The 13,460-nt window shown below is 47.0% G+C and overlaps 1 protein-coding gene and 1 long non-coding RNA gene across 2 annotated transcripts in view; one reads left to right on the plus strand and one right to left on the minus strand.

The window, feature by feature from the left end:
* Window positions 1-13,460, plus strand: part of LOC309365473 — a 112,540-nt gene that overhangs the window by 29,594 nt on the left and 69,486 nt on the right. The window lies entirely within an intron of this gene.
* On the minus strand, window positions 4,004-11,005 carry ATP6V1G2 (ATPase H+ transporting V1 subunit G2). Its single transcript, XM_081903473.1, has 3 exons — window positions 10,830-11,005; window positions 10,451-10,551; window positions 4,004-4,872 (listed from the first exon to the last, which is right to left on the minus strand). Exons 1-3 carry the CDS (start codon window positions 10,909-10,911, stop codon window positions 4,699-4,701), a joined length of 357 nt encoding a protein of 118 aa, XP_081759599.1. The 5' UTR covers window positions 10,912-11,005; the 3' UTR covers window positions 4,004-4,698.

Genomic DNA, 13,460 nt, shown 5'->3' on the forward strand with positions numbered 1-13,460 from the left:
ACATATCGAAATATATACAAACCATGTGTCGTGAAATAGTATGGGAGAGCAATACTGAAGCCATTTTGACTCCCTCAAATATTCCTCTACCAAGGGGTCTGCAAACTTTTTCAGCAGGGGGCCGGTTCACTGTCCCTCAGACCTTGTGGGGGGGGGGCGGACTATATTTTTTTGGGGGGGAAATAAATGAATGAATTCCTATGCCCCACAAATAACCCAGAGATGCATTTTAAATAAAAGCACACATTCTACTCATGTAAAAACCCCAGGCAGGCCCCACAAATAACCCAGAGATGCATTTTAAATAAAAGGACACGTTCTACTCATGTAAAAACATGCTGATTCCCAGACAGTCCGTGGGCCAGATTTAGAAGGCCCCCGGGCCTTAGTTTGCCTACCCATGCTCTACAGTAAGGGAGGCAAATAGGAAAAGCCTTCCCATTGTCTTTTGGCTTACAAATCCTGTCTAAAGGGCGTATTTGTGTATGACTAGGATGAGCCTGTGACCTGGACTCAGGAACTAAAGTATTAACCATCACACAAAAAATGTCCAGGTTGCCCAGGTAATGCAATCAGTGACCATTATCAGATATCCTGGCAGACAGGATTTCTGCTGGAGACCACCTCCTATGATGTATGTATGATTATTTTGGGGTGGTCTTTGATTAATGAGTTGGGCAATGTCAAAAGTCTTTAAAGGTTCCTGCAGAGGGTCTCTCCCTCCTTGGAAGGATAGGGAACTCTGTTGCAACAGAAAAATAAATAAATATCTGCCTTGCTTTCCACTGGATCCTGCCTCCATCCATTCTTCTCTGACCAATCATGGACTTAGGGGACTCAAAGTCCCATGGGGAGTTGGGGCTGCAGAAGCCAAACCCCAATTTATACATCAATTGGTGTCTCAGAGCTACAACATAAACGGTCACATTCTTCCTATGTTCACCTTATTTTAAAATGTTGCCTTAAATATACAGAATCAAGGCTGTGGACCAGTTTGACTCGGCATTGTCTACACCAGGGAGAACCAACTAGGGCGCCCTTCAAATGTTATGGGGCTTCAATTCTCACAAGCTCCTGCCAGCACGGGCAGTGATCAGGGCTGGAAGGAGATCTAGCCCAATAACAATGGGAGGGGTAGTTTCTGCCTTGCACCTTGCACGCATAGAAAGGCGAGCAAACAAAGGCATCAAACAGGTGCAACAAGCCCCCTGGTTATGACCTCATTCTCCTGGGTGGGACGTCGAAGCACACTGCATTCTTGGTTCTGCCCCAGATTAGTCTGCTTATTTCTTTTGGAAGTTTGGAATAAGGAAGATTTAAGAGCAGGGGCCCTCGCAGACTTCCAACTCCCATAATTCCACGTGGTGTTCTCCACGCGGTCTCAGTGGCGTAGCGTGGGTTGTCAGCACCCGGGGCAAGGCAAGTAATTTGCGCCCCCTAACCCCTAACCTGCTGCCGCTGCCAGCTTCTTCTTGCTGCTGCCTGGTCTGGTCTGGTGTGGTTCTCTCCCCCGCTCAGCGCTACGCTGGGCGGCCGCTGCACTGTCCCTCCCCCAGATAGTCCCTCGCTCTCTCTCCGCACCGCACACCTGGCACCCACCCCCTCCACAGTGGGCGGCGACCCGGCGGCTCGGATCGGATTCGCACAGCCAGCACTGCAGTGAGAGAGAGTGAGTGAGCCAGGTAGGGGCAGAGAGCTGCGAGTGCGAGCGCCCCCCCCAGATGTTGCGCCCGGTGCGGCCAGCCCCCCTGCACCCCCCACGCTACGCCACTGCACGGTCTGCTTTCTTTCATTAACGTGAAGATTGCATGCTTCGTTCCTGAGAATAAACCAATTATTTCCTCTTGAAACCCGCTTCTTTTAGAATTTCTCTTGCTGTCTGGATGGAGACATGTCTAAAGTCTTGTTTCTGCGACTTCTGAAGTTCTGTAATATAAAGGCTTTTGCTTCTTCGTAAAGTGCCGTTCATGCGGTTCACTTTGTAGGGGACACATGTTAAAAACTGGATGGGAGCGAATACAACTCAGGACAGATCCAGTTGAAATAGCTTCCACAATGCTTCTCTCCCCATTCCCATAGCGTCATGGTTTTATGAGAGCCAGTGTGGTGTAGTGGTTAAGAGTGATAGACTCGTAATCTGGTGAACCGGCTTCGCTTCCCCGCTCCTCCACACGCAGCTGCTGGGTGACCTTGGGCCAGTCCCACTTCTCTGAAGTCTCTCAGCCCCACTCACCTCACAGAGTGTTTGTTGTGGGGGAGGAAGGGAAAGGAGAATGTGAGCCGCTTTGAGACTCCTTTGGGTAGTGATAAAGCGGGATATCAAATCCAAACTCTTCTTCTTCTTCTTATGCAGGATTAGTATTCAGGTTTAAATATCACAGTAGACCTGTTCCATTCTCTCGGCTACACACTTTTAATACTGCGATGATTATGAGGGGTTATCATTTTTTCCTCTCTCCTTCTGTGTTGGAACTCCTATCTGGGGACTTCCCTGGTTTTTTTCTGGCCCGTGTAAGACCAGTCTGGATAGTTAGCCTTGGTGAAGACTTGATGTTTTTATCCCCCCAAAAGTTTTTGATTGAGTTTCCACTGAAATGAGGCTGCATTTTAATGTTTTAGTGTTGTACTTTAATCTTTTTTTAAGCTGTATTTCAATCAATTGTTTTTATATTTGGTGTTAGCCGCCCTGAGCTCGGTCTTGGCTGGGGAGGGCGGGGTATAAATAAAATTTGTTGTTGCTGTTGTTGTTGTTGTTGTTATCTTACATAGTGAATTATCTTACATTAATTGAATGGGATATGTTCCCAGCTTTAGGACTGCAGCTTTAGGGTACAACCCCAATTTGAGCTATTAAGGCGATAGGCTATGACTCTTGTCTTGCCCCTATAGCCAGTGACTTATCTCTCCAATATGGGCTGTGTGTACATTTTACCTTGAAAGCACCTTCTTTCCCCTCAAATAAGTCTGCATGGCTATTGTAACCTGCCCATGAGACCTTATGTTGAAGAGCAGGTACCAAGCCGTATCAATAAAATTTTAAAACAAACAAATACTAGTCACATTACTTCACCTGCTGACACTGACCCATCTCCCTCAGATACCAGGGGGTCTCGCTCCACAGATGTATAATAAGCACTTTTTAATCCATTTCAACCATAATGACACTTTTTATTAATCATGTTTGGAAGTGACTATTGAAACGTCCAGTTGTACATTTGTGGGGAGGGCGGGACCAGGAAGGAGTCCTGGGGTACAACACTAGCAGAACAAAAATGAGGAGCTACATTTTCGTCACACGTACAGACACCAGCAGGAAGCGAGGGGCCACTCCCAATAACCCCTTTGCCCCAGTTTTCTCAACACACCCCTTCATGCCACGGGGTGCAGCAAAACAGAGAGAGGAACCAAGAACTGCGATGTGGAAAGTGGTGGACCCATTTTGTAGGGCTCAGCTAAGGGGACCTTACTGCCCTTAAAAATATATATATATTGTGGGAACAGAGAAACAGGGAACTATGCAGAGACAAAATAAAGCTTTTATGGAGCAGGGGTATGGAACCTCAGGCCCTCCACAGTCCCCTATATGCGCCTCAGGGTTTTTTTCAAGCTACACTCTGTCTTTTGCTTTGCTCCATGCTTGAATGTTTTTGCCTGACTGGAATTTGCCCTTGGTTGTGCCTCTTCTTTGCCTGTCTAGAGAGATGTGTAGCTCTGTAGAAACCTGTGTTTTTTTGTGGCTGGAATGCAGCCTATTGTACGAAGGCAAAAAGTCAGTTGCTCTGCCCCAGTTTTGCCCCAGAAGGTTGCCCACAAGAAAACATGGCCCCCAGTTTGAATAATCTTCCTTACTCCTATTGCTGATAAAAAGTTGAGAGCATCCGTAAAACTGAGTAAATTTTCCTGCCGCCAGCTTGCTGTTTCAGTCTGGGGATAATGGAACGCTGATAACCATCGTGTGCTATTTTCAGCCTTAGATATGAGATATGATAGAAGTATTTTAAAAAAAAAAAATTGGTGTGGGATTATAGGAGCACAGGAAGCTGAAACGTGCTGGAGATTGGGAGGAACAGAGGTTCTAGGAGCATGTAAAGTTAGAACTTGAGGCAGTGGTGCTGTCAGAGTAGGATTCTAGGGAACATGTTCTGTGCTCCGCTCACCAGAGTTTGGCTTACCGTATTTTGAGTGAAGGCACATGACTCGCCCCCAACCAAGAATTCTGGGAACTGTAGTTTACCCCTCACAGAGCTACAATTCCCGGCCCCATGAACAAACCTCAGTTTCTAGGTTTATTTGGGGGATATCACGAGCTTTAAAGTCATATGCCTAAGAACCAGGCAGAGGGCCTTCTTGGTAGTGGCATCCACCCTGTGGAACGTCTTCTCATCAGATGTCAAGGAGATCAGTAACTGTACAACCTTTAGAAGACATCTGAAGGCAGCCCTGTAAAGGGCAGTTTTTAAATATCTGATGTTTTATTATGTTCTTATATGTGTTGGAAGCTGCCCAGAGTAGCTGGGAGCAACAATGATTATTAAAGTGAAATCATCATCATCTAAAGAGTTCCTGAAACACCATTAAGGGCCGAGATAAAATTATTTAACTGCACCACTGCTTTTAGGAATCAGGGGCATTATATGTGTTTGATGCTGGTCAGTAAGGTCCCCTCGATGGCAACTGCAGGCTGGGCCGATGGGTCCACTAGGCAGCTATGCGGTAATTGGGGTGTATTTGGGGTCGCACGTCCCAAACAATGGTGAGAAGCTGTCGCAGGACTCGATCCTTGCCCCGGGCCTGTCCTCCCTGCATCGCCTGCAGTTTCTTGCGGGTTTGGGCTTCCACCTCAGCAGACAGGTTCCCTTGCGAGCCCAGAGCCTGTGGGCGGGAGAGAGAGGCAACAAAGTTAGGAATTATGATAGCACCTGAAGGAAGGTACAGGTAAGGAGTGAAGTCTATCTTGACGTCATAGCCATGTCTAAACAACAAAAGTGTCAACTTCCTTTAGAATTTCGTCCTGGAGCCCAAGGAAGTTCATTTCTTGTGAGGTCAGCGTCATCCGCCAATCAGATATTCCAGCACTGGGATGGAAGAATTCGGATAGTTATCAGCCAGGATATCTATATGAGACTTCAGTGTTTAGAGGTGCCATGCCATTGGATTGAGAGGGTGCTGGGGAACCACCAGAGTTGGCCCTACCATTAGGCAGAGTGAGCCACTTGCCTCAGGCGGAAGGTGAGCGGCAGCGAGTGGTGGCAAGGCCCTAAAGGACAGGGCTGGTATGTGCCACTTGCAGCCTTCTCTAAGCTAGCTTGCTACCCATGCGTGTTCTGGTGGGTGCTGTCCTGTTGCCAGTTGCCAAAACATGGGCTGTCTTGAACACCTCAGGCCCACAGAGGCTGAGGAGTAGCCCCGCTTATGCTCCTCAGACCCTTCCAGCAGCTCGTTTGCTTGGTGGAAGCAGGCAAACTGAGCGAGGTAGGAATCCCATGATTCAGAGGTTGGAGGAAATGGCATTAGAGGCACGAGTGAAGCCGGCGTGGAGGGCAATGGATGGAACACAGTGCTCTAGCCAGTACGGTCAGCTCTGAATTGGGTTCTGTCCAGTGATTTCGCTCAGTGTTTCAGCTTAGTGAGTGTCCGAATCTGGCTGTGCTCTGATGTCCATCCAATCCCATCCTCGTCGCCAGTATTAAGTAGTGGGTGGACATAGCAGACGACACAGAGATTTCTCCAAGTGGTTCGTTATAGTAAGCTGGAACTGAACTGAACTGAACAGCTCAGCCAGCCTGCTTTTATAGGCAGCCGGCGGTCAACATTGTAAGAACAACACCCCAGGGTTTCCCGCCTAAATTAACTGACGTGGACCTGAGTGAAAACTATATACAGTGGTACCTCGGGTTACATACGCTTCAGGTTACATACGCTTCAGGTTACAGACTCTGCTTACTCAGAAATAGTACCTTCAGGTTGAGAACAGAAATTGTGATCCGGCGGCGTGGCGGCAGCGGGAGGCCCCATTAGGTAAAGTGGTGCTTCAGGTTAAGAACAGTTTCAGGTTAAGAATGGCCCCCCGGAACCAATTAAGTACTTAACCCGAGGTACCACTGTACACAATACCCCCAGTGGCCAGGGTGAGAACTTAAATACATAACACCACTCCAGATCTGCGTAAGGTTACTTCTGAGCCTTTTCTTCTCCTGAAAATCTCCCGCAAGGCGCTGGAGGTTTAGGATCAGCGTTTTCCTTCTGCTAGATGGGCTCCTTTCCTGTTGTTTATTTACTTTGTTTCAAGTCACATCTACTTATATGTAACACCTTTAAACCAAAGAGATACAATTTTATCCTTTATTCAGCTGTCTGACAGCTCAGTTGACAGCTGTCAAACTCCAATTCCTTCAGGCTAGGTTGATGCAGGACGCTCCCAGGTCCAGGGGGGGGGTGTCACAAAAGTTTCCAAAATTCGCCTCTTCCCTCCAGCACAACTTAAAAAAAATAAAAGCTTATTCTCAAAAATTAATGGAATCTCTTATCAGTCTCAATAGACACAAGATCTTTTTTTCCGATCTTAGGTTTTTGCTCCTTGCTTCCAATTGCCTGTATGAAGGGGGGGGTGCGGACTTCCCTTTAGCACATCCCCCCCGATCGCCCAATTAAAAAAAATTTTTTTTTAAGTCCAAATTTCCTTCTACTCACGGGGGTGTTTGTTTCCAGTCCAAATTTCAGGTAGAAAGTTGACGTTCTCCGGTGAATGGCTTGCGGCTTCACTCCACTGAGATAGCGGTTTACTCTCAGCACCACGCCACCCCCCGTACCTTCTCCGCAGCCTTTAAAAAGGCTCTTCGACTGTCGGGGGGGGCGCTTAAGGTGCCCGCTGAGTCACCAAGTCCGCAGGTATCAGCACCTGCGGTTTCTGAGGGTCCCCGCGTCGCCGGCGCGGCAAGACCCGTCCTCAGTGGAGCCGATTCCCTCCGGAGCTCGGAGGGAATCCGCCATTACACCGATCACGTCAACAAAAGGATTGTTGGCGTAGAACTTTGAACAATGGCAACCCCCCTAGGGGAAACTAGTGACATTACAATGGCTGCAGAAGGAAAATTATTAGCAGAAATAGAGAGAGCTTTCTTTCTCGTGGGAATCTTGCAAGAGCAGACCATGGAAATGGATAAACAACTTACGTCCTTGAGTTCTAAAATAAGCAATCCTGTTGAAGGAACTAAAGACTTGTTTTTGAAAGTCCCCGCAGTCGAACCAGAAAGGATATCCTTGGAGTTGGTGGAAAAGGAAGTCGGAGGAGGGAAAGTGTGGACAAAAAATCTTGAACAGAAATCTATGCTGCCAGGAAACAAAGAAACCCTTTGGATTACAAAACTTGAACAGACGAAACTGAGGAGAAAAGTTAAGGAAGAAGTCCCCGGAAACCATGGAATTTTGAAATTTAAAGGAATAAAGAAACATAACTGGGACTTCCTCCTCTTTTCTGGCCTTGATTATTTGGAGCTTGGGGGATTTTTGGTAGAGTCCTGGCAACAAGTTTCCTTAATGAGGTTTGAATTGGGAGAAGACGAAGCAATCGTGACAGACATCCTTCGAGACCTGAAGACCAGCAAAGAGGACTATTGGCAGAAAAGCCTGAGAGAGACTGAAAAGGACTTAAGAGCGGTGGATGTAAGGAATCCTGGCTAGGAGTTTAATGAGAGGAGAGTTATTTGGGAAGGGACAGATACCCGGGCAGGGAGGGAGGGGAAAACAGATTCTTAAAAATTTTAGAACTTTTGGTTATTGTAAATTTGACTCATATTTTAATATAAAAAAGGGGAATTTATGGTATAAAAATTTCGATTGATCTTAGAAAAAGGATTTATTGCATATAAGAGAATAGGATAATAATATTGGGCCTAATACGGAGAATTAAATTGGAGAATAAGGAGAATAAGTTTAAAGAGGGAAATAAGAACTTGCTGATTTAAACAGGGGAAGTGGGATGTATGTGGGGGGGTGGGGGGAAGTCATATGTGTTGTTTGTCTTTATAAAATGTGAAAACCCAATAAAAATTTATAAAAAAAAAAAAGATGGGCTCCTTTCCCAGGTTGACGAGCCCCATCTGCCCCTCACTTCCCTCCACGGCACATGCAGAAAATGCTTTCTTCACCGCTGGACACACTGTTGGTCATGTCTGCTCACTACACATCTCTGCATGCATGGGAAGTCTCTAATCATGCATTGAGAGCCAGTGTGGTGTAGTGGTTGAGAGCGGTAGACTCGTAATCTGGTGAACCGGGTTCGCTTCCCCGCTCCTCCACAAGCAGCTGCTGGGTGACCTTGGGCCAGTCACACTTCTCTGAAGTCTCTCAGCCCCACTCACCTCACAGAGTGTTTGTTGTGGGGGAGGAAGGGAAAGGAGAATGTAGGCCGCTTTGAGACTCCTTCGGGTAGTGATAAAGCTGGATATCAAATCCAAACTCTTCTTGAGGGGTTGAGACCCATCAGCTGCTCTCACCTGGTTTAGCCGGCCAATCAAACCCATTCCTGGGGGGTGGCTGCCGTCACATGCTGACAGCTTCTAGGAAGTGAGAGCTGGATGCACGGTGGGGACCAAAAGTGGACAAACCACCCCAGAAGGACCATGACGTTTTCTCCACTAGAAGTACTACCCCTCTGTAAGATTCAGCTGCCAGTTTAACTGGCTTCTCTATGTGGAGCCCTGGGGTAGCCAATGTTGTGTCTTCTAGATATTGGGATAAAACTCCCCTCGGCCAGCATGATCGGTAGCCAGGGACGATGGGTGTTTTGCTCTAGGTAAAAAAGGTAAAGGACCCCTGGACGCTTAAGTCCAGTCAAAGGCAACTCTGGGGTTGAGGCGCTCATCTCGCTTTCAGGCCGAGGGAGCCGGCGTTTGTTCACAGATAGCTTTCCAGGTCATGTGGCCAGCATGACTAAACCGCTTCTGGTTCAATGGGACACCGTGATGAAAACCAGAAATGCCATTTACCTTTCCGCCACAGCGGTACCTATTTATCTACTTGCACTGGCGTGCTTTCGAACTGCTAGGTTGGCAGGAGCTGGGACCGAGCAACGGGAGCTCACTGCGTCGTGGGGACTTGAATCGCCAACCTTCTGATCGGAAAGTCCTAGGCTCAGTGGTTTAGACCACAGCACCACCAGCATGGTCTAAACCATGCTCTAGCAACATTGGGAAGGGATCACATGGCTATAAGTAAAGGTAAAGGGACCCCTTACCATTAGGTCCAGTCGTGACAGACTCTGGGGTTGCAGCGCTCATCTCACCTTATTGGCTGAGGGAGCCAGTGTACAGCTTCTGGGTCATGTGGCCAGCATGACTAAGCCGCTTCTGGCGAACCAGAGCAGCGCACGGAAACACCGTTTACCTTCCCGCCGGAGCGGTACCTATTTATCTACTTGCACTTGATGTGCTTTCAAACTGCTAGGTTGGCAGGAGCAGGGGCTGAGCAACGGGAGCTCACCCCATTGCGGGGATTCGAACCGCCAACCTTCTGATCAGCAAGTCCTAGGCTCTGTGGTTTAACCCACAGCGCCATCCTAATCCATCTCTGCCCTAATCCATCTCTGCCAATAAGGAGGTCTGGAAAACGACCCTTAACGGGCTACCCAGTCCTCTTTTACATAGGGAGCTGCCTTACACCCTTGGTCCATTCAGCTCTGTATCATCCACAGAGGCTGACAGAGGCTGTCTAGGATTTGGGACATCTTCTACCTGGAGATGACAGGAATTGAACCGGCCACCTTCTGCATGCAGACCCAATGCTCTGTCACTGGCTACATCTAGCACAACTAGTAAACCATTCTCTTCCCTCTCCCACAGCCATCCATTTTGCCTGTGCAGCGGCCTCTTAGAAGGTAAACAGCCTCCTTCAAACCTGCCCCATATGCTCTGTACCACCTTAGAACAGGGGCTGCCCTGAATTCTTCCCTGAGTATATCAAAAATTTCTGTGATGAGCAAATAACGTTCGTTGGCTTTCAAGAAGCTCTGTGAAATTACTGTTAGAAATATTGTTTTAAAAATATGATGTGATTAAGAGTATTTGAGTGCAATATAATATTGGGAAATGTGAGACGAGGATAAAAAATAAACGGAAAATTATCAGACAAGCTGAGGGAAGTTCTGGAAAAAAGGGTTTAAGTTAAAAATGGATGTATAATTTTGTAAAAATGTTTTTCTTTATGGAAAATCTAATAAAAATATTTATAAAAAAAAAAGAATTCTTCCCTTTCCCAACAATAACCCTTGCCTGATCCCCAAATTCCGAATTTTAAGTGGGAGGGGAATCACGAAGGTTACCCTATACCATTTGGAATCGCTTCCCCACCCCTCTGACGCTGCTGTTCCTGTCTGCCTCTTCCTCCCGTGACTCATCCTCCATCCTCAGTTCCCCCCACCCATTAAAAAAAAAAAACCCTCACGAAATCTTACCGCCTGCTGCTTCTGCTGGAACTCTTTCTCACGCTCCAAGCGGTATTGCTCGATTTCAGCCTGGGCTTCTTCTTTGGCCTGCTTCAGCCTCCGGGCCTTCCCTGGGATGGAGGTGGCGAGACAGACATTGAAGGTCAGGTGGAAAGAACATTACCTGTCTCTCCAGGCCTGTTTTTTTTAGGGTTGCTCTTGCCCTGGGCAAGAGAAGGAAACTGGGAAATGGATCCAAAGGGCACTCAGTCCCCCCCCCAAAAAAAATTCTAGTTCATTCTCCTCTGTGATGCCTGCACAGCAATCCTTTATCAGAGAACTCAGGAATTCTGGTCCTCCTCAACCCCCCACATCTCCCCCCCCCAATAAAACAGAAGCCCCCTCTCACGTTTCCGAGCCTCTGCCACCTTTTCGGCAGCTCTCTTCTCAGCCTGCAGCAGCTGCTGGATTCCCTGCGTCTGGCTGGCCATGGTTCCCTAGCAATGATGCTCCCAAAACAGCTGATCTTCTTGCATCCACTGAACTGGGTACCACAACATCCAAGGGAGGCAGCGCGAGGTCCTAGTGCCCTCCTTTTTCTGTGCCGTCCTGTTGGCACTCTGCAGTCCTTAACTGCTACAGATGGCCAGATTGCAAGGACTTCTGCCGCGTGCTTTTATATCGGAATGCGCACGCATTCACGCTTCTGAGATCCAGCACCGAGGGCCTTCTGGCGGTTCGTGCATTGTGAGAAGTGAGGTTACAGGGAACCAGACAGAGGGCCTTCTTGGTAGTGGCACCCACCCTGTGGAATGCCCTCCCATCAGATGTGAAGGAAATAAGCAGCTATCTTATCTTTAAAAGACACCTGAAGGCAGTCCTGTTTAGGGATGTTTAGGGAAGTTTTTAATACAGTGATACCTCAGGTTACATATGCTTCAGGTTACAGACTCCGCTAACCCAGAAATAGTGCTTCAGGTTAAGGAATTTGCTTCAGGATGAGAACAGAAATTGTGCTTTGGTGGCGCGGCGGCAGCAGGAAACCCCATTAGCTAAAGTGGTGCTTCAGTTTAAGAACAGTTTCAAGTTAAGAACAGACCTCTGGAACGAATTAAGTACTTAACCCGAGGTACCACTGTATTTAATGCTGTATTGTGTTTAACACTCCATTGTGAGCCGCCCAGAGTGGCTAAGGAAACTCAGCCAAATGGGCAGGGTATAAATATATTATTATTATTATTATTATTATTATTATTATTATTAGTCACAATTTTAGAGCAGGATTTAATCATGTTCCCGGTCAATTCTGGGTTGTGCAATTATAGACGGTTGGGAGGTTTCGCACCACAAACTAAAATATCAGACTTTTTTTGCAGTGAGGAAAGCCAAGGGCAAATGCAGTGGGAAGTGTGGGATGAGTCACAGAATTGCAAGGTTGGAAGGGACCCTGTGGGTCATCTAGCCCAGTGTTTTTCAACCACTGTTCCGCGGCACACTAGTGTGCCGCGAGATGTTGCCTGGTGTGCCGTGGGAAAAATTGAAAAATTCGAAAGATTTAAAAATAAAGTGTTTTATAATTTTTCATATTTCTGTTTACTTACTATTTCATAATAAAGTAATTATAAAATACATTCTTTGTGTTTATTTGATTCCTATTCAAGAGAATTACTTTATTTATAGTCAATATAGGCACAGAGTTAATTTTTTTAACATTTTCTAATGGTGGTGTGCCTCTTGATTTTTTTCATGAAACAAGTGTGCCTTTGCCCAAAAAAGGTTGAAAAACGCTGATCTGACACATGCCTTGACACATGCATTGATGCGACATTGTCTAACCTCTTCACAAGCCAGATAAATATCTGATGTTGCCTAACTTCCTCGCAAACCTTGTACCAGCAAATTGGGTGGGTGGGTGTGGTTGACAAACAGGTTATTTGGAAGCAACCCCCACCTTAGGCAGCTTGCCAGAGCAGGGAGAGTCAGCTTTAGATCCCTGCATTGCCAAAAAGCTCGCTAGGGGGCCTTGGCTGGTCATTGCCACTCTGCCTCTCCTACCTTGCAGGGCGGCTGTGAACTTAAAAGGAGGGGAGTAGCTTGCACTTTGCTTCGTGCTCCCTTGAGGAAAGAAAGTGTGTGATAGTATGAAAGCAATCCATCAAATTAAGCACCATTGCCTTGTCTCCTTAAGAGAGCAACCTAGATCTCTGCTAGGTAAAGGGACCCCTGACCATTAGGTCCAGTCGTGACCGACTCTGGGGTTGCGGCGCTCATCTCGCTTTATTGGCCGAGGGAGATGGCGTACAGCTTCCGGGTCAGGTGGCCAGCATGACTAAGCCGCTTGTGGCGAACCAGAGCAGCACACGGAAACGCTGTTTACCTTCCCACCGGAGTGGTACCTATTTATCTACTTGCACTTTGACGTGCTTTTGAACTGCTAGGTTGGCAGGAGCAGGGACTGAGCAATGGGAGCTCACCCCGTCACTGGGATTCGAACCACCGACCTTCTGATCGGCAAGTCCTAGGCTCTGTGGTTTAACCCACAGCGCCTGCTGAAGCACAAATCAAGAAAGGCGCAGTCTCAATAAACAGGACGCCTGAAACTGCCGCCTTGTCATTTCCAAGGACTGCAAGACTGACCTTTGCCCCAACGCTGCCTGCTCATCCACTTATAGGATCAGAAGGAAGTCCGATATAAAAGTTTATTTATTGTATTTATTTCTTAAGAGTACTCATAAACTGCCAGCTCGTAAATCTATTAATGGCGGCGTCCAATAAAAAATTAAAACGTCGTTCAGTTATAAGATCATAAAACGCAGGACAAAGGAACAACACAGAACCAAACGACTCCTCTAAAACAACCAGGTGGCAAAACAAAAACGTTTTCAGCAAGGTATCAGAATTGTAGGTGCCCGTTTCTATTTAATAAACAATTTGTTAATCCTCTTTGAAAGATGTCCAGGTTTGTTGCTGTGGTTATGTCCTGTGAAAACTTGTTCCATAGTTTAATTATGGAAGCACTTCCAGTTCCTTTGTCCTGAAT

The sequence above is a fragment of the Podarcis melisellensis genome (assembly GCF_964234715.1).
Source record: "Podarcis melisellensis genome assembly, chromosome: 2".
Classification (NCBI taxonomy): Eukaryota; Metazoa; Chordata; class Lepidosauria; order Squamata; family Lacertidae; genus Podarcis; species Podarcis melisellensis.

What these genes read in the sequence shown, in the direction of transcription:
- ATP6V1G2 (XM_081903473.1), bottom strand. Translation starts at nt 10,911, where the DNA reads ATGGCCAGCCAGACGCAGGGAATCCAGCAGCTGCTGCAGGCTGAGAAG. An exon ending in GGTGGCAGAGGCTCGGAAAC is followed by an intron (nt 10,552 to 10,829) that starts GTGAGAGGGGGC and finishes CCTCCATCCCAG; the next exon opens with GGAAGGCCCGGAGGCTGAAG. An exon ending in TCCAGCAGAAGCAGCAGGCG is followed by an intron (nt 4,873 to 10,450) that starts GTAAGATTTCGT and finishes TCCCGCCCACAG; the next exon opens with GCTCTGGGCTCGCAAGGGAA.